Here is a 25,968-nt window from a genome sequence, read left to right as displayed (position 1 = left end):
GTTAGGAGGAAACCAAGAGTGAATATTGGACTGCATCAATGCAGCTTGGCATGGCAAATGATTTGGCATGGTGATGATTTTAAGAGTAAGGCAATGGTACTTTAATAGCAGATAGATAGAGGAAAATTTAGGCCAGTAAATGTTTTTGTAGCCATTTTATGACTGATAAAGATCAATACAGCTGCCTTACACAAAGAGCATATTTCCTTCAAGTAAGAAAATATTCATTTTTCCCACTTTTAAGAGTAAAGGATAAATGGTCGTCAATGTCACATCATAGGAGTATAAAAATGTCATGAGTGACTAAGGATTTAGTTTTTCTATGTTTAGCTTATCTTTGGCCTACCAAAGTTGGCTAAACATACATGTGTTTAATCTAGTTATGGGGTTCTTTCATATATCATCAGCATTATCATCATATTTTCTTACTTTTAAAGTAATACTTAGTTATAGTGTTTCTATTTATGAATATGCTTTATTTTTAAACATTGTTTGTGAGGTTTTAAGTCTTAGTTCTTTTCTTCATTTTGTGTTAAAAGCGTGAAACATTGGTAGTTTTGGGTAGTGGTGTTTTATTGACAACTTTTACTATTTCCAACTGCTTTCTTTTATGAGATACTAACAGAAAGAGTAACATATGAAAATCTAATGTATTAATCCTAAAATACATGAAATGATATGTGATCACAACTTTCACAAATAATTTGACATGTATGTATAGCTATAGGTTGTGAGTGAATGCTTAATACCTGTCTAAAATATAACAAGCAAATATTAAAACCATAAAAATATATGCAACTCGTCATTTCAGTTCACCAAAAGTTTAGTAAATTTACAAAGTAAATTTACAAAGCAGCAACGTCAAACATTCACTGAAGAACTTTAAATTGTCTCCCTCTACTGGTGAATTCTGTTAGTTTAGTGAACACATTACAGATGTAACATAATCTATTATCTTTTTTGTGTTGTTGCACTTTCAATAGTTATGTATTTTTAAAATTATCTTTAAGATGAAGCATAAAAAAATAACTCTAAACATTTTACAGTCAATTATTTTAACATAAATGTTTAATCAAAAATATTTACATGGTTAATGTAGTTGGGGAGAAAAGGAAGGACGGTAAATAAGCCTAAAATAAATAGTTGGTTTTCTTGCACACTGGTTTATTTCTTATTGGAAAGTAATGAGTTGACTTCATCCTCTGATTTAAGGCTGTGCCACTGGGCTATCGGGCGGCGTGGGTTGGCCAGCATGTCTGACCAGTGGCGCAGTTCAGTCCCAGTGCTGTTGCCGCCCAGAAGCAGTTTCCCAATGGCATCGTTCTTCCCGATCTTATCATAGTCCAGCACAGTCACTGCTATTTGCACCTTCTGCAAAGAAAGTTTACGCAGAAGAAGGATTATATACGCTGAACATTATTCACGTCTACGTATCCCCAAATGCCTCTTTAGCGTACCTCTATTTGTTCGGATGGCACTTCAAAGCTGAATGACTCATTGTAATAAGGGTTCAAAGTGTTTTTCTTTATAGTAGTTTTCTTTTTCTTCAGTCGTTTGCCATTCTGCATTAAGTGGATCTTCACATATGGGTCTGCAAGAGAGAACAGGGGTGTTTTATGTTAAAGCAGCAGACCAAAAGCTTGGCACCCGCTCTGTAACTCTATCAATGAAAAGCAACATTAGTTGTAGTGATTCCTGATTTAGGAGCCAAGTGAACTGAACTGACCCACATTAGCTACTTTAAATGTTAAAACATTTTAGTGACGGGAATCTAAAATGACCTCAAGGTTCCTAGAAAGTCAGGAAAAGTTTGGAATTTTTATTTTGTTATTTTCCAAGCCTGGGTAAGTGTGTTAAAAAAGCTTGCAGGCTTTATTTTTTTATTCCAATGTGCAAAAAATAAAAATCAGCATTTCTAACAAAGAAAATGAATTTATGTTTAGATTATGACATTTATTTTTGTTTAGCCACATCACAACTTGAATTGTGGTTCACCTTATTAATCCATTGATTTTTGTGTTACTTGCGCCTAAAGACAAGTTCAGTAAGAAAAAGCAATCTCATTACCTATTTTCCTGTGGACTATTTCATTTCTGGATTTCAAATTGGACCCAAAAGTCTGATTTTGAACAAGATTTAGATGCTAAACAAATCACAGAACTTCCCATTTTCTGAGAATTTTGTAAAACAGAGGCATAATTATTCATTAATCATTAACGGGAAGTATTTAGTGTTAATTGCAGTTTTAAAATGCAAAATTCCCATGAACTCTGCAGCTGGGCTCACCTGATAATCCACCCACATCCATTTTTTTCAGGTTCTTGGCCTCCAGGACAACCACAGTCAATTTCCCTGCAGTTGGTACAAACCTCAAGGACAAACATATGTCTCCAAGCCGCTCGCTCTGGTTCACAAACATGGAGATCAAGTTGGAAGAATATCAGATAATGGATATTTTATGATATTTTAATATAATGGTCGCAGGTAGCTGCTTCAGAACAGCTGGATTCCACAGAATTTATAATAGCATAATTTTGTCTGATTATAAGTAACAGAAATTATTTCTTTTAAGAAAGAGTTTTCCCTAATAGGTCATTTTTAAAATCCCCAGGCTTTTCATTATGCATAACTGTAACTAATCCAGCTCTCTGTAAAGTTATCTTCCCACCTCTTCTTTCTCAGCCTTCTGCAGATCTCTCCACTCCTGCAGAGACTGGCTGAAGTCTATGCTGCTCATCGGTATCTTTATTGCCCCGATTGCGTCGTGCTTTGAGAACCGGTCGAAGTCATACACAGTCATCACAAGGGTTTTTCCGCCCAAGTCCGTATATGGTACCTTTACAGTAGAGCAAAAATTCACATTGCAATAGCGCTGTGAAAAAGTATTGACCTCCTTTTCTTCTATTTTTGTTTTTTTTTGTTGCTTTTAAATGTTTCAGATCACAAAACAAATTTTAATGTCTGATGTGTCTTTTTGATTGAATTATGATGGCTCAAAATTTCAAATTTCTCCATGGTGATGTAAAAACCTCCCTGTCGTTGCTTGATAGCGATTGTTGATGGCAAGGGGGACAACTTTTTCTTTTCTTTTTTTTTTCCAAAGGCTCCGATTGGTTTGGATTGCTTTATTCACCTCATAGCATCCTTATTTAAAAGCTCCATCTTGAATTTAGTCAGATCATCTCTGACTGACATTAACATTTGTTAAATGATCTTAAACATTACATCTGACAAAAAAAAAAAAAAAAAAAAACATAAACAGAATGTGTCTGTCTGAAGCCAAGTTCTTCTGCACTGTATTAACACGCCAACCCTTTGAAATAGGCTGCCTATTCTAACGTTTTACCTTAAATGTGAAGGTTTCGTTGAAGTTTGGTTCCAGCGTCTTCCTGTGGACCTTAGTTTCAAACTTTTTCTTCTTGTCTGGGAGCAAGTAGAGTTTAACATAAGGGTCGGAGCTGCCTCCCACATCCATTGCAGGAAGCTCTGAAGCCTCCAAGAGGCCGACCACTAGCTGGAGCGTGAACACAGAGAATGGCAACAGAATGAAGACGTATAGCTGGTGACCAGTTGGCAGATGGAGCAGGTTCAGGAACTCACCGAATTTTCTGTGAAGTTGTAGTCTAATGTGAAGTGAAGTCGGCCGAGCTTCTCGTCTTCCTTGGGCTCATGTTTTGAAAGCTCTGTTTCTTTGACCGTTTCATCTTTTGCGGGCTGCAGACAGATAGGCACGAATTCAATATAATACGCATTTAAACATGCCTTTTCTTTAACATGGAAACGGACGAGTTTGTGCTATTTTTCTGCATTAACCTATGTTACAGCAGACGTTGGTTGTTCAGACAAGGCAGACATCTCCTTCAAAGCAACTTTCATCACCTCACCTTAACTTTACATTTAACATGAGCGACGACCAGCACGTCCATTTGTCTTAGAGCGCACTGACAGTTTTACTCGTCCTGGGTGACCCAGACGTCAGGGCTATGATACATTACAAGGACAATGTGTCTGCAGGAGGTGACTGTCCGTGAATGTGTTTGTTGTGCGCTAGCTTACCTCGCTGTGACCCCCATCCATTTCAGTGTCAAAACCTCCCTGGATTTTCTCTTTTCCTTTCTTCTTGTCCTTTTCTTTGTCCTTGTCCTTCTTTATCAAGCATTTTTTCCAGATGCAAAGAGCACATGACAGCACCATGCACAAACTGACGATGCAAAGGGCGGCTGTTGCCCAGGACGGTTCTACGAAATCACAAACAAACTCATAAAATGCATGGGAGAAAATAATAATGCATTTGCATCTGGTCCAGTTTGGTAACATGGACCTCTTAACAGGAAAAAATGTGTAAAAATTCCTAATTAGACACCCCTGGACACACTGGTTAACTTAAAAAAATAAATAAATTATGAATTATGAATGTTCCTCCCACAGTGCCAAATTTTGCAAATGACCTGACAGACTTTTTTTTTGTTTAAGTCTTTTTAAAACTCATTACCATGAGGTTCGGGGGTAATACATTTGTAGAATGTTTTATGACAATTGTAGCTCAGCTTAGGTATTTCCTTTGGCGAGTTTGATAAAGGGTACATTTTTCTGATTTACCGCATTTTGATAATTGCAAAATGTGTCTATTCTTGCTGAGTAAAATATTTTATGAGCTTACAGTGAATAATTTACAATCTCTCTGTAAGTTGTTTTGAGTTTTGTAAAATTTTAATGAAACTAAATTAAAGTTCCTATTCAAAATGATGCTCTAAAAATAGGCAGAATTGTTGATTAACATGTTTCCTCGATCTTTCTGCACCCAGAAAACTTTAGAACGTTCCTAAGTAGCATTTATCTGTGGCTTTGTATTTATATAACAGATGGCCTTTACAGAGGAAGCAGTAAACAACATTAATTGATAATGGGTCTCCAAGGCACTCCTTGTCTCAAGTGACTATATTGATCATGGTGGCATAATGTTTTCTCATGCTGTGCTGCCTCAGCTCCTGAAGGTCACGCACATTAAAACAGAGATTTCCGGTGTCTGCCTCTCCACTATGAGACTTCCCCAGACTCCCTCAATCTTTTCACTTCGCCACCACTTTATTTTCTCGTAGCCGCATTAAAATAACTGCAAAAAGAGTCATAATGGTTTAAATTGTTTAAGCAAGCTTTTTCAAAAAATTACATTAAATTGATGTTTGAGGGAATTTTTTTTAAAAGAAACACATATCAGGTGAGGTGCTTTAGTTACTTCACCTGATATGTGAGGTAGGTGAGGTAATTATTATTCACTTGAATAATCACTTGACTAATCAAGTGATTTCCACTTGAATAATCAATATAAGGCTGTTTGAAAACAATCATATCATAGCATCACCTCTGACGTTCTGTAGTTCTTGGCCTTGAGCACATCGTTCTTGTTTTTGGTCCATTTCACTGACTGCTTTACATTGTCATTTAAGCCCAGCGAAGTCCCAGGAACAATTAGTGTCATTTTTTTCTCAAGTCCTTTCCAAAACAAATTGTCATCTTTATAGGGATTTTTTCAGAAAGGGTGTAGATCCTCTACACTGATGATGACAGGGCCTAAACCTAATATTAAAGCTGTGGTGTAGATAAATATGGATCTCCTGTAAGTTGTATGCAGAAACAACAACAAGCCCCTCTTCCCTCCCATCATACATCCAGACAGACATTCATATGTATTTTTATTATTATTATTATTATAAGATAGGAGAGTATGTTTCAATTATTTACTTATTTTTGTTATTCTTATGTCAATACTTTTTATTACTTTCTTCCCTGTAGATTTCACATTTATATGTCTACAACTCACTCTCTGCTCTGCCTCCCGCCTAACTTTAATATTAAGCTGCATTATAAAAATTCATAAAATTCTGCTATGGTTTCTGATTTTGATGTGCCAACCTCAGGTTATTTGTGACTCCAGTCTACCTTCCCCTTTGAAAACGTCCAGCATGTGCCACCAAAACCGTTGCTAAATCCAGACATTTACTTCCTCTAATATCCTGTCTTTAGGGAGTATATTAAATATTTAACATACTGGAGCAAAAGCAATAATCTCTAATCTTTTTTAACAAGTGCTGACGTACAACAATAGCTTTGAAATATGACTTGAGATCCAAAGAAAATCCATTCTGCTGTCCAACTCACTGTGGATGCTCCGAAGCTCATTCATGAACTTATTGGCACCGTGGCTTCCAGTTTGGTTTTTGCCCGGTGTAGTTGCTGCATTTGGGATCTTGGTGGGGCTGAACGAGGTGCTCGGTGCGGCTCGTCGGTTCATTATCGGTCGCAGTGACAGATCAGGGATTTCGCTGTCAGAAAAATGGAAACAGTGCAAGAAAAAAGAAAAGGCTCAGCACCACTCTGCAACATCACCTTTCAAACAAGGCAGAGACTGCCACAGCTATAAATCTCATAAAGTGTGTAGTTTTATTTGACGTAATTTGAAGAGCTCTTCAGAGCAGACTGTGTGAAGTTTCCTCAGTCTGTTGATCAAATATTTGATGCAATAATGTGCTTATAAACGGAGTATATACACCAGTGTCAAATAACGTCTCTTGTTTCTGCTGGCATTGCAAAAAACACTCAAACACAGGATATGAAAAGCTGCTGTCTTTGCCAAAGCTGCTGAAATGCAGTTAAAGAGGTGCGGGTGGGGAGTGGGGGGGGGGTGAAGGGTGGTAGGGAGTGTGTGAAGCGCCACGTGTGGATCTCTGCTGTTCAACGCTCAGCTGCCAGAGGTCAGAGTCATGTGCCAAGGTCACGCCAGTGCAATAAGTGCTGCCAAAACTTGACTCCTGAGCACAGGAAATGTTTTGGGTTGTTATTTTCAATTCTGCAGACATCACAGGTATTGAGTATCTGGGGCTGAATCAGCACATCCATGCGGACACTTATCTCACTTTTAAAGGTTTTTTTGAGCTTCGATGAAGTAATGAGAGATGATAAATGCTACTTATATCTTAGTCTAACTAAACTGCATCTTTCACAATGATAAAAGATGCAATCTGTGTAATTTCTGCAAAAAATAAATTGATATTTTCAACTACACCTTTTTTATATGTCTGATTTAACTGCACTATAAAGCTACTTTTTTTCTTAATCTTAAAAATCTGGTGTTAAATCTGAAATCACACCATTTGTTACTTTTATCAATTTTTTTTTTTAATTAAACACATTCTAATTTTTGGTGCAGGCCTGCTTGTGGTTTGTATGTACTTTTTTGTAAGTCTATAATTTTTCTGAAATTATTGTTACAATGGCTTTCTAATGATATAATGAACAAAAAAAAATTGAATCCATACCTGTGGTAAAAGACGTCCAAATATCGGATTTTTCTGTTCCTTCAATATTTGAAGAGGGTGAGGGAAGTTGAAGGAGTCAGAGAAGCAAAGAAAAGCGCTGATGTGTGGATCAGTTCGCTGCCCTGTAGTTCTACATCGCACCGGTCTTCAGACATCAAGCAAAGCAGGAGCAGGTGTGTGAAGCTGGATCAAGAGGCAATAACGGGGAGGGTGGGGTAAGATAGGGTTGAGGGTGTGTGTTTATTTGAGGATGTGTGGGGGTGAGTGATAGTGGGTGTTCTATTGTGGTGAATATGTTCATTTTCTGTCCAATCATGTCCCGTGAGAGATGCGGTGTACATTCCTGTCGCCCCACCTCTCGAGACCTCTTGTCCCATCCCTACAGGTCACCCTCACCAGGCCCCTGATGCATATTCATTAGTGTAGTGACACTGCTTTTTAAAGCTCGTTAGCATACTGAGAGTTCAGCAGTGGAGGGCATTTACATTCAGAGTGGACAGCTCTGTGTGTGTGTGTGTTCGCGGGTGTATGTGTGTGTTAATGTGTACATCTGGTAGAAGCTGCAGAACTGCCTCATATTATCTATGTATAGATGTCGTAGCCTGATTTAGAAGCTTGGGATGGGGTTTCTGCAGTAACACAGCGATCAGGTTCCTGTGCTGTTCAGTTCACCTTGACGTTCCAGTGTTACTGTATAGAAGATGTAAAGGGGAGGAGAGTGTCTTAGAGTGTCATTTCTCTTTTTGCTAAGTCTGCAGACTCACATTGACATTTCTTAGGCATCCCGATTAGTGATAAAAACCAAACTTCTTATAATTACAAGGAAAGCAGGAATTTAAACATACTTTTAGACATTTAACACTGTCATGAGGACAGCTGTGTTCTCATGGACCGACTGTTAAAAGGGGTGAAACACCTTAAATCATGTGTAAGAGATTTTAGTTGGAAAACATTTCGAAAACCAAGCATCATTTCCTTCCACCAAATAATTGCTCGCTACTTTAAATTACTTAGTCACACAAGTCCCACTTGAGCATGACAACATGTGAATAGGTTCAATGATTATGACTACCTTTGCAGGGCACTGTAATTCTGCTAAAATGAAAACTACAAAATTAAATACAGATTTTAATCAATAAAACAAAAGCTGCTGTGTTGCTTGTTATTTAAATTTAATTGAACTGAACTGAATTAAATTGAATTGAAGCTTTTAGTGGAGAAAGAAGGACGGTGTAAAGTACGATTACTAATGTGTGCGTCAAGCCTGTAGTAAATTGTTAGTATTTTATACGTTTATTATATTCGAGAGTTAAAACGAAAAAAAATATTAACAAAAGTCACGCAATTTCCTCATTGAGCCGCTAGATGGCAACCATTTACTCTGAGAAGAGCTTTATCAATCAAAGAGGAAGGCTTGTTTCTAGGCAACACGGAAAGCCTTCCTGTTCGACTGGCGTGTGAGTTTTCTCGTTCATTTTGTTTAATTTTTTTTCTTAAATTTATCAGGTTATTATATGTTTATTACTGTAGTTTATATATTTAAGGGGGCTCGTGAAGCTTTTCGGTAGCACCATGTGAAGAACTAGCTTATAAATGCTACCGTGGTACCATTCTTTTGTTGCTGTCGAGTTTTCATCATTCATACGAAGCTGCATTAAGTTATTGATGATTTTCGAGGCAGCAGGACAAGCTACTTAAACATTCACAACGAAACTGTGGTTATTTGTTTTTCATTTTCTGGTCCTAAACAGACCGTGTTTGTTTAACGCTATCTTAAACAAAGACCATGTTCTCTGTCGAACTCATCTGAATACAAGCAGATTTTAGTTTAGATTCTTCGTTGCCTATTTATCGACAAACTCAGTCAACAATCTTGTTAAAGTTGTATTTGTAGTCATGAAACTGCTTGCGTTCTTCTTCAGTTGAAGCAAAATCCAATATCACAAAACGACCCTATAATTCAATTGAGACGATGTTCCAAAACCTACTATGAACGTTTTCTCTGTTTTTTTAAAAGAAAGGTTAAATAGCTTTAAATCACGGTGATCCATATTCTACGCATTCCTTACAGATATTGTACATTTTACATTTCAGAAAGTCTTTTAAGCAGTATTCCCCACATTTATTGGCATTCTCAAACATAATTAAAAGCCCCAAGAAATAAGAGCACCTATTAGTAGCTTTGTGGTACAAACGTTGACACTGTTGCATACATAAAGCAAGCTGAGTTTGAACCCTGACAGGAGGATTTCTTCTTGGAATTTGCATAATTGTCCCCAAACATTCATGGTCTCTGTCTGGATAGTCCTGTTCCTCTTACAGTCAAAAGACATGCATGTTTCGTTACCTGGTCTCAAAATTGCCCTTATCTGTGGTTGCTTTTAAGTATTGCCTTGTAATGTCAACCTGTCTGGCCCACCCCACCCTGTGACCCTTTAGGGTCAAATGTGGATGGAAGTTTATTTTTTACAGTAGAAGTATAATCTTTTTTACCTCTCTTACTAAGGTCCTTACTGTGAGTGGTGGTGCCAACGTAAACTTGTTGCTAACATAAACTTGCCTTTTTTGGCAATGCTGTTTTTGTTACTATTTCTTGATTCATGAGAATCAGCATGTATGAGGGCATACTTCTTGTCTTTCTTATTTTTAATAGTTGCTATGAGAACTGTGCCTCAATTTCAAATCGTATTCCAGGTACCAGGAAAGTCATACACTGCTTTATATTATATTATATTATATTATATTATATTATATTATATTATATTATATTATATTATATTCATCTCAAAAAGAAAACCTTTTATGCTGACTGCAAGTTTTTTAGTCACATTGCACTTTTTCACATCTTAAGCCTCTGCTGTCATTAATAAGGCCTCCCCATTCATCCTAATTTGTCCTACTACTGTCTCTGTAAGGTGATATTCAACTCCATCCACTGTATTTCCCTCGGGTTTTCTTTCAAAGCTGACAGATCGACTGTGTGGGAGGAAGTCCCAGATCCTTTAATTAAATCATGTTCTACAAACCATCCTCAGCCCTACTCACTGTATATCTGCTTTGTTTTGTTTGATGCTTGATCAAGCACAGGCGATTTATGGGGTCTTCTTGATGTGTTCAGTACATGCCATACTAAATCTAAAAAAACACCAACTCTAAATCTAAAGCTTCTCTTTTTAGAATAAAACTTGAAGGTTTGTTATTTTAATGTTTTTCTTTTGATTTCCTGGGAAGCCCTTGCCTTGCTCAAAGATGACTAACGTGAATTTGCAAATCCAGGGTCTAAAATTGTGAAACACTTTCTTCTTTATAATTTTCTGTAACACATTCCAGGGTGTAAAGATGGTGCCACTGGAGCAACTCCACCTCAGTCACGTCTTACAGGCAGTGTCTGCACTGGAGTCCATCGTCCTTCGCAGTTTTGGACCTGAAGGAGGACAGGTGCTGTTCACTAGAGATACAGGACAAGTGATGGTTAGCCGAAGCGGAAAACGCATCCTAACTGCGCTACATCTGGATCACCCACTGGCCAGGTTAGCACAAATGGCATAAATGTGAATATTTTTGCACTTTCTAGTTAATTGTTAATTCTTCTGCAATGCTATTTGTTTTGTTTTTTTGTCTTAGGATGGTGGTGAGGTGCGTCTGGAAGCACAGCACAATAACAGGCGATGGATCCAAAACCTTTGTTCTTCTCCTTGCATCATTACTGCGAATAATTCATGCAACAGCCACTAAGGACCCTCATATGTTTCAGCCTCATAACTCCACAGAAGCGTCAGAAGCTGCCACTGCCAGGCACTTGGCTGACAGACTGCTAGAATTTGCGCTGACTGAGTTGGACGAACTCATTGTGCTGAATGTGCTGCCACATGGATTCCGTGTTTCATTAGAGAATTTCACAGCGAAAACACAACATGATCTCAGTTGTCAAACTCTTCTAGTGTCGTTTTTTCGCACACGCCTGGGCTATGCGTATTGTGACTTTTTCCGCAACCTCTTCTGTGAACTGCTCAGTCACTGGAAGGTAAAAGATGACCGACCCTCGTTCTCCATTCAATTTTTAAACAACAGCTTCCTAGCACTGCATACCCAAGTGTCAGGCGTCCCTGTCAGCTGCTCACGTTTGATTGAGGGCCAGGTGATTCACAGAGACTTTGCTACGCCTTGCCCCCAAGTAAGAAAGCAGCCACTCAAAGCTGTAGTTTTCAATGGATACCTGCAGCCGAAATTACTCACCACAGGAGATGTACTTGAGTTGCGTTGTGGAGACAAAGTGACAGAGGACAGGGGCATTGTACACTTTAGCTCTTGGACAGAAAAGTCAGTGGAGAGCATAATTGCAACTCTGCAGAGTTTTGGTGTCTCTGTCCTTTTGTGTGCACTGAAACAGTCCTCTGCTGTCCTGGCTGCAGCAACACAGGCAGGGATGTGCCTTGTGGAGTGTGTCAGTGAAGAAGAGATTTCTCTGTTTACGCAGCTAAGTGGGGTAACACCCATCTCGGACTGCAGGAGGATTCATCCAGAGCATATCGCAACACTGACTTTCTGTAAACCATTACTGCTTGGAGCCCACAGGTAGGTGCATATATTTTAGTTTCTTTCTTCAAAGTCAAGCGCTGTGATTAATTACACCTATCAGAGAACTTTGAAGCGACACATTAATTGGATGACCACCACGTCCTGTAGGGTTTACTTTATGCTAAATATTTTATTAGTAAAAACAGTGTTTTGCAAGGGTCAGTACAGCTTAATTCAGTAGCAAAAATAATCAAATACGAAAAATCAATCATCTCAATCTAACCTTTCTCTCCCTAATGCTGAAACTGAGAACCAAAAATAAATTTTATTTCAAACCCCAGATTTGGCTTGATGATGAAGAATGTGTCCCAGCAGGAGGAGGAGGCTGATCGATGAAGGCAGGCGTCCCTGCAGGTCTGATGAGCTTTCGCCTCCACATGGATGCTGATATAAGGCCTTGGGTGCTGGCTGTTCTTGCCTTTGACCTTTGTCTTTGTGGTCTGAGCCCAGATGATGAGAGAAGTGCAATTTGGTGCCACAGATTGTGGGGCTGATTGATTGGTCCCAGTACGCAGGACAGTCTTTGGATAATCTGTGGCGCTGGCACTTCTTCAGCTGCAGAGTTCTTTATTCATCTCCATCTTGGCTCGAAGCTGCCTGGAGGATCCAACCAACGGTTCCTCTTTTGCATCGGTTTTTATAGGGGTTTCCACCCTGAGAATGTGTTTGCATTGGCTGGCACTTTTGCCATGCTGGTTTTATTGACTGTCTCATGCACCTTTGTTTTGGAGACATTATGTCATGTCTGTGTTCTTGTTCCGGGCGTGCTCAAGGGTCACACTCCATGCTTTCGTCTTCACACTCAGGCCTTCTTTCAGCAGTTTGAGTCTCTTCCAACTGTTTTCTCTTTCCCTGATCAGCAAACTGCTCTGTCGGTTCCTCTTTTGTCCTGGTCTGTGCCTAGGACAAATATGACCCCACACAGTCACACTTGCAGTACTTCCAGTTCTCCTTTTTTCCTTTCTATCTTTCATCTAGTATCTACCTCCAACACAACATCAGTGATCTTTGATTGCAGTTACACATTCCACATCATTTCAAGTTCATTGTCAAAATCACATCTATAACCTCTTTTAGCTTATCTGATTCAGCATTGAAACAATATTTATACAAATATTTTGCACTGGGTCTTATTCAAATACCCAAAGTGTTTAGACTTCATTCTGTGAAACTTTCTGCAGGCTGGAAACTTCCTCTTTTCAGGTTTCCTGAGGTTTTTCTCAGGAAACCTGCTGTTTCTTCTTCATGGCTTGGCAGCGTTCTCTTTCTGTCTGTGATTATGACTATGATTTCTTATGATTTGAATACAAAAATAAATAGAATTAAAGCAAAGTTTTCATGACACAAAACATAAAAACACAACCTCATTGATCTTATTGAAGTTGGATTCTACTGTTGGGTTTAGATATTACTTTGTGTGATTGATTTTAAAAGTAATTTCATCTATTGTCACTGCTAAACTAAAATGTCCAACATGAAAAAAAAATAGGAGGATCTCGAGTTATCTTGAAACCTACATTGATGTTTCATGGATGTGACAATGTAAAATGTGGAAAAAACCCCCAAAAAACTCCTGGTATATGTGTGATTTTTCAAGGCATTGTTATCTACTGTACAGCATTCAGGTTAACTATTGTCCTTTTGTTTTTGACAGATACGTTCATTTGGACATCCATGATTGTGAAGAAAGACTCAAAGTTAAACCTTGTAGCCTGGTGATTTGTGCCCCAAGCGGAGGTCAAGCTGATCAGCATGCATGTGCATTTCAAGACGCCTTTCGAATGCTACTGACAGCATTGGAGCCCGTGCGCAAGACTCAGACGGCTTTAGAGGAAACCATCCCATCAAAAAAATGCACGTCTTTACATGCAGACAATATAAGTAATGGAACTGCATGCAGAGTGCATCTTCTTCAGAAATGTGTGACAGAGACGGGTTGTGTAATATCTGCAGGTGGGACATTTGAGTTTCTGCTGCACCATGCCCTTCATCAATATGGTCACAGTTGCTCAGTTTCTGTTAACACAAGTGCAGTTGTTCCAGTTTCCCAGCTCTTGGCAAAGGCCCTGTTGAGCGTACCCCGGCAGATTTACTCTCACAACCTAAAACATTTCCTGCAGGCACAAACCAGGGTGGTGGCTTTAATTCCAAAACAACCCCACGCCCTCAGCGCAAACTTTATACACACTGAAGGTCCTCTTGGAGATGGTAAACTAAGCTTATGCTCTTGTAAAAATGGTAACATGTCATTAAAGCTTTTGGACTTGGGCCTTGAATCTGTCTCTTGTAAGTATCAGCTGGTACTGGCTGTGCTGCAGTGTCTCACAAATCTGCTCCGAATAAACATGGTGCTGCGGACACACGCTGTATTACACACAGAGTCCCACGATTCCCTGAATGCTCACTCGGAAAGCTCAGAGGGCGAGGATGAAGACTGAAGTTGTGTTGCTCCAACAAGAAACCAGAAATGTACTTTTTGTGGCAACATTCAGAAAAAAAAAACCCATCTGATTTTAGATAAAATAATTGCACTGTATTTTTTCCCAATGTTTTTTCTTGATAGTTCATTGCAGTGTTGACAGACTGTAATGCTTTTGATCTGTGAAAATCTATTACATGTAAATGAAAACATAAGAGAGAATTCTATTATAGGCAAACAGATGAACTGAGATGAGGTTTTGCCAAACAAATAAAATAAGGAGAAAATCTTGTAATGTCACATTGCACAGAAAAAGTGACCCATTCTAGTTTTTCTTCTGGTTTTCTTTTTTTTTTACTCGCACCTAATGTTTTATATATTTAAACACATAATGCTAAAGATAAACGGAGTGAATGCTGTTTTCAAACAGTAACTACTTATTTTTGAGAGGAAAACAAAATCTATCCAAGCCATCATTATGCTGCATCAAAAGTAAATCCTAAATAAACCCAATAACTGATTGTGCCAGAGTTGGCAGCAACAACTGCAATTAATCATTTGTGATAGCTGGCAAGAAGTCTTTCTTTGAGTAGGAATTTTGACCTGCTTCTTATTGTAGGTTTGTTTTGGTGTTGTAAGCCTTCATGAACTGACTAAATTTGTTTCAGGATCAGGAAATCATGTATTCGATTTTGAGTTCTGTTAACTCACTTCATGTTCTGTTTCAGTGATTTCTTGATTCTACAAGTACCATTAATGAAGCATTGGTGGGGGTAATGAAATTGAACCAACAAAAGTGTTAAATCATACGTAGTTCAAGATTAAATATGGAACCCAGCTGTACTTTCATATAGGGTTGGTCCAGAAAACCACTATTTCTTACTAAATTAAAACGTTTGAAAACTACATTTTGTATTTACTCAGATTTTCTGACAATACAATTTGCTTGATCACCTAAAACATTTAAGTATGACCAAAAAAAAAAAAAAACCAAATCAGAAGAAACCGTCTTCACCGCACTATACATCCATGAAGTAATTTACTCTTAGAAAAAAGGAAAAGCTCATTTGCGTCATTATTTGTTTTTCAAAATGCCTCGTTCTTATCTTTGTTGTCCTTCGATATTCCTTTGAGCATCACAGTTTGGTGTGCACAAAATAAACTTTACTGTTGTAACAGCACAGAAACATGGCCTTACATGTGAATACTCTCCTTTTAGAAATCAGCCTTATCTGCATAGTGGGGCTTTGGCAGCACCCAACTTTCAACAGCCAAATCATAGTCTGCTTCCTTGTGCTGTAATCAGAGGAACACAAATGGTGTTTTCACCTTTGTTTTTGGCAGAAACTGAGTCATCTGGATTTTAATTAGACTCTTAATCTATTACACTGCCTTCTGTTTACTGTTACTTCTGCATCCTTAGTTTTTGAGACACATTTTCCACAATTTAATGAAGACAAAGTGACTCAGAATCACTTTGTCTTAATCAAAGGCAGCTCTTTTCTTTGTTTATGATCCCTATGAGTCACTGTGTTGATTGTCACCAAAATCAAAGCGGAAAAAGTTGAGGGAGTGGGTGTTTTTTTTTCCTCTGCACACTAGGGAACAAACCAAAAGTGTTTTTGTGTTATCAGGACACCTCGGCCTTTCTAATCCTGTCATGCCCTTTTGTAGTGTGCACCAAGTACTCAGTGAAATAGTAAATTATTCATGTTTGGTCTCCATATGATTAAACAGAGTTCCAGTGCAGTCTGGAAAAAGAATGGAATAGGATTTTAAGTTGCTCAGACCTGGAAATGTATGAAGAAGTCAAATAGTCTTTGTTTTCTAACCTATTATCTTAACATTATGCCCAGCCTTCATTGTGATCTTGATTTTCACTTTACTTCCTTTCTTCAATCCCTCTGTGTCTATAATTTCTTATATTGTCACCCTCTTACCTTCTTTATTGTTTCCTCCATTCCTTTTTTCCTTTTCTTTTTGCATATGTCCTTCCTTTCCTTATTGTGCCCCCCTTCCCTACTTTATTGTGTCCATCCTTCTTTCCATTTCTGTCCTTTCTAATGCCTTTCCTCCCAGCCTCCCTTATTTCTTCATGTATCCATTCTTGCTTCCTTATAGTCCTCGTCTCTTCCAAGCGTCTTCCTTCGTGTTTTCCATTCTTCAATCTTTGCATACATACTTTGCAAGCTCCATACTGTAACTCTTTTTTCTCATTTTCCATATCTCCTGTTTTGTGTCCCTTATTTTCTTTCCTCCTTTTCTCTGCCTTGTTTTTGAAGATTGCCATTTTAAAGCATTTGCACTGCAGAAATATTTACAATAAGTTCACGTTGAATTTTAATACTTGATTTTTTTTTTCTCAAGTGAACACAAAAGAACTAGAAACTCTGGGGAATAGTCTGGAAAAGTATGGTATCTTATCATAAAAAAATATTTTAATATCATGATTAAAAGCAACCTGCGAGAATGCCATTTCTTACAATGTGTGCTTGAGAGTCCAAGACAGATCAAAAGATCCTCAAATTCAACCTTAATCACTTTATTGTATTTGGCTCTTGTTAACATAGATTAACAGTGCATAGTGTATAAATGAAATTATTCTGTCAAATCAAGAGGACACTGCAAAATGCTTAAACTGCATATATACACACCAAGCATCCGAAAATGTACAAACATTAATATAAAACATACAAAAATTGAAAAAGAAAAAAAAGGCGTTTCAAACAAGGACAAATTAAAACATAAATGACAGGAAAAAATGGAGCCGAATGCTTCTGTAACACCAGGCTTGTTTAAACCACAAATATCTCGTAGATTTTAGCTTGGCATTAATTTGGCTGCTAGCCATCATCAGTTTTGTTGCCTTTTTTTTTACTTCTTTGTTGCACTGAAGTGGAAGTGTTTCCATTAGCAGGATATCCAAAGTGGTCGCCATCGATAAATCAATATCATCAATACACACTGACATGCTGTTTCGCTTAGATAGTTAGAAGCTCACAAATGCCGATTTTAGTCAAATAACCACACATTTACACATTTCAGTACTACACTGCTGCTGACGCAGATGGCACCCGTTCTATACATGGACATAGTGAAAACATTGCATCTATCTTAGGAGCAAAGTTATCGCTGATTTACTGATATACTGAGAGAATGTGAAAATATGTTGGGACATGAACTCTGTCTTCTCAGGTAACCTCTTCTAGCATCTGGTTAGCTTTGGTCTCATTTAGATAAAAGAGAAAAAACAAACAAACTCAGAAACAAACAAGCAACCATTCTGCCAAAATTTGTTTACTGACAAAATTCTCTTTCACTTTGGACCACATTTATAAAGTAAGCCAATTGTGGCATTTTAAAAAAAATCATTTATTTTAGTCTCCATAGAATTTGCATTGGCTTTATCTATGTTGTTAAAAATTATTTGGCTTAATACTGGAACTTGATAGTTACTGTGCTGGAAAGGCCAGTCTGTACATTAAACAAACATTGACTAGAAGGTTTGTATGAAATGTTTTATGCTGTGTAGCAGCACAATTCCTAAAACTCTGTACATAAATAAACCAGATTGACCAAAATCAAGTGCATCATATCTTCACGTTCTCTACAGTCAGAATTAGGCTAAACCCTTTTTAGCTTAGGTTAGCACCCTCCTTAAAAAGAAGTGATTTATTTTTGTTGGCAGTGGAGACTGAGAATGACATCATGCAACAATAACAATGACTTCCAGTGGGTGTCACACCACCTCCCGAGATTTCCTGATGGCACAGCACAGGAGCATGGTAAAGATCAACCCGAACACCTGTTGGAGAAACACAAAGGGTATAGTATGTGTGTGTATTATCCATTCCTAAATATCTGCTACCTTTGCAATCCTCTGAAATATTTGTTAGTTTTCTGTATTTTACACTTGAACCAAAATGTCCATCTGACTAGCGTACCTTTTGTCCACTACATGACTAATGACAAAATTCAAAGAGGACTTCTGTTGGGGTTTTTTTCTTGGTGTTCTTTCATAAAGGTTTGTTGTTGAGGGAACACCTAACTTTTGTCCTGCCAATGATTCTCTCAGCTAGGCAGTGGTTTTCTGCAGCTCATCCAGAATTACTTTTGGGCTGTTGGCTGCTTCTCTGATTCATACTCTTTTCGCCTAGACTGTCAATTTAAGCAAACAGCTACGTCTTTGTAGGATTTTCAGCTGTGTACTCTTTCCATTTTCTGATGATGGATCAAACAGTGCTCTGTGAAACGTTTGACTCTCTACTTTATCTTCTCCGCTGACCTTTCTGTTGTGTTCCTCGGTCTTCATGATGCTGTTTGTACATGAAGGCTTTCACAGAACAGCTGTATTCATACTGAGCTTAACCTGCACATACATCCCCTCTGTATTTACTAAGGAGGTGGCCTCTAAACATAACTTGTGGCTCTGGATTGAATGTAGAAATATAAGAACTAGGGAGGCTAAATACAAATGTAAGCTTCACTTTTTAGAATTTGAGAAGCAAAATGTTTCCCTTCCTTTCGACTGCATAATTAGTGCCATTTGGTAATGATTTACCATAAAATCCTAATAGGATACATTTAAGATATTTAAACATTTACAGAATAAACTATGTACATCAGTATATCAGTCCTAGCTAAGGCTAGACATATTCTGAATAATAAATCACTTTGTATTCTACATAACTATCTGATTTTGCCATATTTAACATATTGTTCAGAAGTGTGGGGAATTAATTACAAAATCTCTTTACAGCCACCGAGTGTCCTACAGAAACGAGCCATTAGAATCATCCATAATGTCAGTTTTTATGAGCACACAAACCCATTATTCTTAAAATCTAGAATTCTAAAATTTGAAGATCTGGTGGAATTTAAAATTGCTCAAATTATTGTTTAAAGCATCAAATAAACTGCTACCTGAGCACACAGCACGTGTTATTTGAAAGAGAAAGGAGATATAACTTAAAGGGTTACTCAAACTCAAGTATTCGTAGTGTACGCACAACAAGAAAGAGCTTTTGTATTTCAATCCATGGTGTAAAATTATTGAACAAATTAAATGAGGAGCTAAAACAAAGTCAAAATTTAATACAATTTAAAAGGAAATATAAGGAAGTGGTTTTCGCAAGATATAGAATGATAGCACCAATATGTATGTAAGTTGAGGCTAATGCATATGAGTGTGTGGGTAAGAATGTATACATTTAGATATGTAAACCCAGATAAAATAGAAAAATTAATTAACCTATGTTTATTTTTATTTATTTTTTAATAATGAGGGTCCATCTGAAAATACGGTATGAGTTTATGGGATAGGAGTTCAAACATTTCTTACTTCTTCCTACTTCTTTTCGAGCATGTTAAGATTATTGTAGTACAAAAATATGTCTTTTGCATTCTTCGTTTATGTGTGTGATTTTATACTTCTGTCATGTTCTAAATAAATAAATAAAAGAAGACTGTGGTTGTAACATCACAAAATGTAAGAGTGGTATTAACACTTCTGCAAGTCATTGTAAATTAAACACAACCATCAATGCCTGTTTTACTTTACAATTAATGGAAAATACTATGAAATAAATTAACAAAATAAAATGTACTATTCCCCAAACCTGTTATGTAAAAATTTCAATGAAAATAAACACTTTTTGCTGTTTTTGAGGGCTATTGCATAGTGATTCCCAAGCCTTGAGTTGGAGTCCCTTCTGAAACAAATGACTAAAATGTGATTGGTTAAGGTGTGCCAGCTGCACACTCACCATAATGACCCCAATGGTGATCCCTATTCCTCCAACAATGTGTAACTTGGAGTTAAACACCTCGTCGATGACATCAGGACAGCTCTGTAATAGATAGGAGTAATTCAGCTCCCTTGCTCAACAACGTGATATATACAGATAACAGTAACAGAGAGCCAGAGATTGTGCAAACTCCTGCAAACAGATGTTTCCATAACAATACATGGGCACTAATAACACAAATTATACAGTCACAACAGAGATAAAACATTTGTTGGATAATTTAGGTCGTGGTTGTACCTTAATAATGAACATGTCAAGATCTTCTGCAGGGGGACAAAGGTCAGGATAGGTTTCTCCAATCCTACCCTTGAGACCGCAGCAGTATAACTGGAACAGACAGATAACATAGTGCAATGTAACCTAATTAGTCTTTGTGTTTTGAAGAGATACTGTAAAGTACTGGCTTGTTTTTTAGTTCTACTCCAGCTCTAAGAAACATCATCTAACTTAGGTAAAACATTTATTTTCTGTCAAAATCCCCCCTTTGTGATAAATTATTATCGGTCCAGATAATTGGTAGTCAGAGAAGAAAAAAAAAAAAGGCAGGAATTAAGCCCAACAAGTCTCACCTCAGTTTGGATCAAATGCAGAGTCTCTTTTAGGCCCTCATCTCTTGTTTTACTGTAATCTTCGTATGTCTGTCTGTAGAATCCACTGATCAGATCCAACACCTGCAACACAACCGCAAGCATGGTTAACTGAAAAAAACTTATGTCACAACTAGGACTCCAAAGTCAAAAATGTTCTTTTTTTGATCATGTCTTTAAAATAACCTTTATTTGTTGCCCTTTGTATTGAGCTTTTACCCAAAATAAACACCTGGTATTCAATGAGTCAATGTGTGTGAATACACCAACCAGCTTCTTTAGCAATCTCCTATTGTGGCCAGCAGTGACTGCTGGAGAACTGTAATGTCAGCAGTTGTCTTGTTGTGCTGACCATAACATGAAATTTTTGCATTTAAAAGTCTTTTGCATTGGTCTAACATAATGAAATAAATACATAAACTGGATCTTTGATAAATCTGTCTAACATGTTGCTTTTTGAACTGAATTACTACAGTAAATTATGGTTTCAATAATATTCTCATATACTGAGATGCCCCTCTTTATGTGAAGTGCTCTTGCTTCCACATTCATTCTGTCTTCAAGCATCATGGCATCCATTTTAACACTGCAGTTAGTTTACCTTGTTCTGGTTTGAAAATCCCCAGAATCCAGCTGCAATCTCGACGGCAAATATGATCAGCAGGAATGAAAAGAACTGCACAGAGAAATACAAAATTAAACTCAGCTGATATCTGTCTTCCATGCATGCTTGTGTGCTGGTGTTGTACGTGCATTTGCACAATGCAAAGGCACTGGAGTGTGGCCAAACCCAGTTTTCATTGGCTCCTCCTCCAGCGAGATTTAGTGCAAGCAGATTATGACACTGGGCATGAAGAGGGGAGCAAGCGCTGAAAATCTAGAGACTCCTTTGTGGCCTTGAGACTGTTCAGTAAACAATGATGAAAGCAAACTTCTCGTACCTTAAATAGGGAGTTCAGAAGTTATGGATACTGAAGAGAATTTAGAAGACAGTGGGAAAAAAAAGAACATATAAAACCTGCATGCAAAGGCTTGTGAACCTGACTATATATAAGGGAATTACTGTTTTGAATGATATGTTATTCAGGTATGGAATAAAAAGGTTGAATTGTCACTAAATACTTAGTTTAATCTATTAAAAAAAAACAAAAAAAACCCCTAAGTTTGAGTAAACATATTTGTCATTTTTTTGGGTAATAAGTCATTTCATCAACTCTCCTTCACCCAAGCATGACAGATAGAGTTCTGTATCAACCTAATGCTGTATAAATGGGCTAATGCATAGTGTTAGAAAAAATATGTTAGTTATCGATTTATAATCACATATTTGCTCATTGCATTATTACTTTGTTTTACTTATCTTACATTCAGCTTTTGGTTGATCACTTATACATTTGTTGTTAATTTCCTCTTTTTCTTATTTAACCTTATGTTGCCAGAAACATAAGCAGCATGACATCTGACGGCAGAAGTGAAACTTTCCTTGTTTCCTCATCAAACACAAATCTGTTTACACGTTTAAGGCCCTACTTGCAAAATACCCAGTATTCCAGGTGCCCAATTTAGCCTTAGGGGGTGATAAATTTATAATAAGTGCTACAAACCAGCCCCAGCATCAATGGTGATTCCTGGATTGCTCCACAACATCCCAGGAAGCCCACCACCATCATAACCGCTCCGACGGCAATCAGGACATAAACACCTAAACATCATATAACATAGTGCATGAATGAGTTCACATAATACAAATTTTAAGGCCTGCCTGCTGTGTTATGAATCTGTCTTACCTGTGTATAACACATATGGAGAATTGTCTCCTTGAAGCAGGCTATTGGTTTTCGAGTCCAGTTTCAGCCACAGACCGACAGCCAGTACAGCAGTGCCTGCAAGCTGACACACATTACATACCTCTGTTAACACAATGCTACAATTAGCACTAAATTAACACTGCATGCTTCCCTCTACTGTAGCTTTTAATATAATGGTTTAGTCCATATTCATACATATCTTAAATTTGCCTGACTTCAAAGTGCATTTAACAATAAGCTCCAACAAGTGTAAGCAGCTGCTGCTCTGAAATCTGCTACAACATGCCCTCTCTAAAGTCTTTCTCTTCCATTTTGAGGCTTCAGGAATGTTTCTGCAGTACTAGTTTACAAGCCTGCATAAACATTAGGGTCATTTGTGGTAAATACTCACGGCACATGAGTATTTACCACAGTATCCGACAAACTGCGGATTTAATCAGCACGCCTCGTTCCTGAAGTCTCTTTTGTATATTAATTCAGTTCTATACATTGTTAGACAAACATGAAAACAACTGAAAATATATTTATGAATATCAGTTCACCTCTACATTAAGAGCCACATGAGGAGAGAATAAGAATGTAATATTTGCATGGTAAATGATAAATGTGACAATTACAGGAAACTGGCATCCGGGACCACTTTGCAGGAGTTCTATTTCTTAAACTGTGAAGAAAAATTGGCTTAAATTGTCCTTGAAAGAATGAATGTTTTACCAATCCGTGATGACCACACTGTGATGTACTAAGAAGCTCTGTGAGCACAGACAGATGAGTAAACGTTTTACTTTTGCGAGTGTAACACCTTGTATTTTCTTCAGTGAGGAAAGTGGAGGTTTGTAAAGTTTCATCGTTCCCACCTGATTTTCATGTATTGCTTTGCTTCTCAGCCTCTTCCTTGTCTCCCTATAGTCCAGCAAAATAGCTGACTCTCAAGTGGTACATATTTAGGATATATTGTTAACAGCTCTGTCTGATCTCTTCAAACATCTCACAATATAGAAAAATAAAGTGCACCTACCCAGAACATAAAGTTGAAGATAAACATGAGATATTTTAAACACTTGATCCCCCAGGGAAGAGCCATAGTGATTCAGTATGAACCAATCCACCGTTCGGAGCATCTAGCTTCTGCCCAAGAGAAAGCTGAACTGCGTTGTTGTGTAAAATGAAAGAAATGTTTGGGAGACCACACCTTAAATCACCTGACTGTACAGTTAGGAGTGGCAGAGCAGATGCAGAAAGCGACCTTCACACTGTTTAGTCAAATGAGGTCTGGTCTGTGTTTTTCCAACTCATTGTGTTATGTTTCTACATGTGTTGTCTAAAAATGGCATTTACGTAAGTCACACAGACATACAGGCGTTTTATAGTCCCACAGCATCTCAGAGGGTTCCTGTTCAGGCATGTCAATGTTTCTGAGCATTTTCTAAGATGCCTGCTTGGGCGCATATTTACTGCTTCATTGTGAAACTGAGCGTGAGTATCCTGGTTCGAGAAGCTTGATCGTTATGGTCTGATACCGGAGGCAGTCTGAGGTATAATCAAACAAAGCATCATCGGTAACACTTTATTTGAAGGGGGTTGAATAAGACTGACATGACACTGTCATAAACATGACATAACACATGTCATGAACATGAATAAGCCTTCATGAATATTTATGACTGTTGTCATAAAGCGTCATTCGGTAAATTATGACACTTTTAATACAAAGTTGACATGATTCAAAATGTCTTTGTTATGACAACTTGACATTAACCAGGAAATCATTAATAACATAAAGTTACCTAATTTTTAAAGTGCAATCAGTAATACTTTTATAACAAATTTATATCAGTACATGTGTTTATGACAGTGTCATGTCAGTCTTATTCAACCCCCTTCAAATAAAGTGTTACCGCATCATCTTATGGCCCTAAATCAACAGACAGCCCCCAAAGAGAAGCACTGTGTCCTTTTTATTTTCCACTCTGGCAACATTGGTTTTGATGATTTTGTATATTACAGTAAAATACTCTCCAAACATATTCAAACTCATGTGAAAAGTAAGCTCAAACTATTATATGTCACAGTTTGAACTTCTTTTTCTTCCAAAATTGTTTTTGAGCGTGAATGCCAAAGCTGCTGTGAGAGTAATCGAGATCTTTATTTTATTTTTTTGTTTGCAAATACATACGAAGCACACGCATGAAGGCCCACGCGCACGCACAGTGGGAAATCCCTGCCTTCCCAGTATTGTATGGCTTTTCCTACCACTATAAATAGCTGCACAAATTAGAAACGATCAGAGGGAAAAACATCTATCTACAACCACACATCCATTCACATAAAACACGACACACCCTGCAGGCGTGGGTCTCAAATATAAATTACCCACGGCCAACGCACAGCTGGAGCTTTAAATACGACGTGAAGAATTAAGAAATAATCATGTATCACCTGTGTAATCTTTACTTGGTCTCGTTTATTAAAATGTCATGCAGACACAGTCCAAAGTATACGCGGCATCGTGGAACTGGGTCACTTGGCCACTGGGGATTATTCTCCAGACCGACCCACAAACACTGAGGGCACGTTTGCGTGTGTGAGTGGTTCTGAGCGTGCGTGTGTGTGTGAGCGGTCAGTGCTTTGTATCATACGAACCTCTGCGATAAGACCCGCTCGGTGCTCTGCACGATTCGGGACACCCCTATCATTTCATTCACAATCTAGTAACCTGCTCTCATACGACTCCGCGCGCACGAGATGCCCCCCCAACACATCCGCGCGCGTTCTTAAACAACCGACAGTATGAATGAGAATAAATGTTTTCTCGCCTCGCACTTACCCAAAACACCAGGTTAAAGGCGAACATCAGATACTTGATGCATTTCTCTCCACCCGACAGCGCTGCCATGGCGATTTTTCTGCTTCAAATCCTACGACTGTTTAACGGATGAGGTGTTAAAATATAGAGGGTAAGAATAGGGAAGTGCTTCCTCTAAATAACAGTCAGTGTACTAAACGGGTATTCGTCGACGCGCTGGCGCGGACTCGTTGTGCAGTGCGCGCATGAAGTGGTCCGCCCCCACAAGACTAAAACCCTTCCTTTCTTTTTAATTTCCCAAAACAATTTAGAAGAGCAAACAGCTGCACCAAATACGTTTTACTGTGATATTTTGTGAAACTTTTCAATCATTTTGACATTTTCTTAAACTGTTTCAGTGATTCAGTATTTTTTTTAACTATAGTACCCTACGTTTTTCCAAACTACACTTAAAATCATTGTTTTAAATGCAGCTTATATAAAGCCAGCCGTCAGAGCTTTTTGCATTTTCTGTGACAAAACAAACTGAAGCCCTGAAGGTGCGATGACGTAATTCTCCCAGAATAAGAAATGCGCGTTCACGTATTTAATATACTGCACATGAATGAATACGGTGCTCGAGCAGGCTATTTTGTTTTTAGCTTGAG

General features: G+C 37.9%; 3 protein-coding genes across 4 annotated transcripts; 1 reads left to right on the top strand and 2 right to left on the bottom strand.

Annotated features, from left to right (window-relative positions):
• Positions 1-805: 805 nt before the first annotated feature.
• Positions 806-7,649, bottom strand: syt1b (synaptotagmin Ib). The gene is made up of 9 exons (XM_014983042.2): positions 7,317-7,649; positions 6,160-6,323; positions 4,057-4,238; positions 3,601-3,714; positions 3,347-3,514; positions 2,669-2,836; positions 2,287-2,404; positions 1,458-1,591; positions 806-1,371 (listed from the first exon to the last, which is right to left on the bottom strand). The coding sequence occupies exons 2-9, from the start codon at positions 6,290-6,292 to the stop codon at positions 1,165-1,167; spliced, it is 1,224 nt and encodes a 407-aa protein (XP_014838528.2). The 5' UTR covers positions 6,293-6,323; positions 7,317-7,649; the 3' UTR covers positions 806-1,164.
• Positions 7,650-8,681: 1,032 nt separating this feature from the next.
• bbs10 (Bardet-Biedl syndrome 10) lies at positions 8,682-15,219 on the top strand. Its single transcript, XM_014983062.2, has 4 exons — positions 8,682-8,771; positions 10,647-10,846; positions 10,941-11,891; positions 13,549-15,219. The coding sequence occupies exons 1-4, from the start codon at positions 8,682-8,684 to the stop codon at positions 14,330-14,332; spliced, it is 2,025 nt and encodes a 674-aa protein (XP_014838548.2). The 3' UTR covers positions 14,333-15,219.
• A 1,620-nt stretch (positions 15,220-16,839) lies between these two features.
• cd9a (CD9 molecule a) lies at positions 16,840-25,525 on the bottom strand. Of its 2 annotated transcripts, none has more exons than XM_014983106.2 (8): positions 25,343-25,525; positions 22,495-22,597; positions 22,312-22,409; positions 21,309-21,383; positions 20,690-20,791; positions 20,358-20,447; positions 20,079-20,162; positions 16,840-18,118 (listed from the first exon to the last, which is right to left on the bottom strand). In XM_014983106.2, exons 1-8 carry the CDS (start codon positions 25,409-25,411, stop codon positions 18,053-18,055), a joined length of 687 nt encoding a protein of 228 aa, XP_014838592.1. In that variant the 5' UTR covers positions 25,412-25,525; the 3' UTR covers positions 16,840-18,052. The 2 variants fall into 2 exon arrangements, with proteins under 2 accessions (XP_014838592.1, XP_014838600.1); XM_014983114.2 differs by lacking the exon at positions 25,343-25,525 and adding an exon at positions 23,534-23,763.
• Between the last annotated feature and the right edge of the window lie 443 nt (positions 25,526-25,968).

The sequence above is a fragment of the Poecilia mexicana genome, unplaced genomic scaffold, assembly GCF_051168715.1.
Source record: "Poecilia mexicana isolate PSO_F unplaced genomic scaffold, ASM5116871v1 scaffold_6, whole genome shotgun sequence".
Taxonomy (NCBI): Eukaryota; Metazoa; Chordata; class Actinopteri; order Cyprinodontiformes; family Poeciliidae; genus Poecilia; species Poecilia mexicana.
This window is presented reverse-complemented; position numbering and strand designations above follow the sequence as displayed.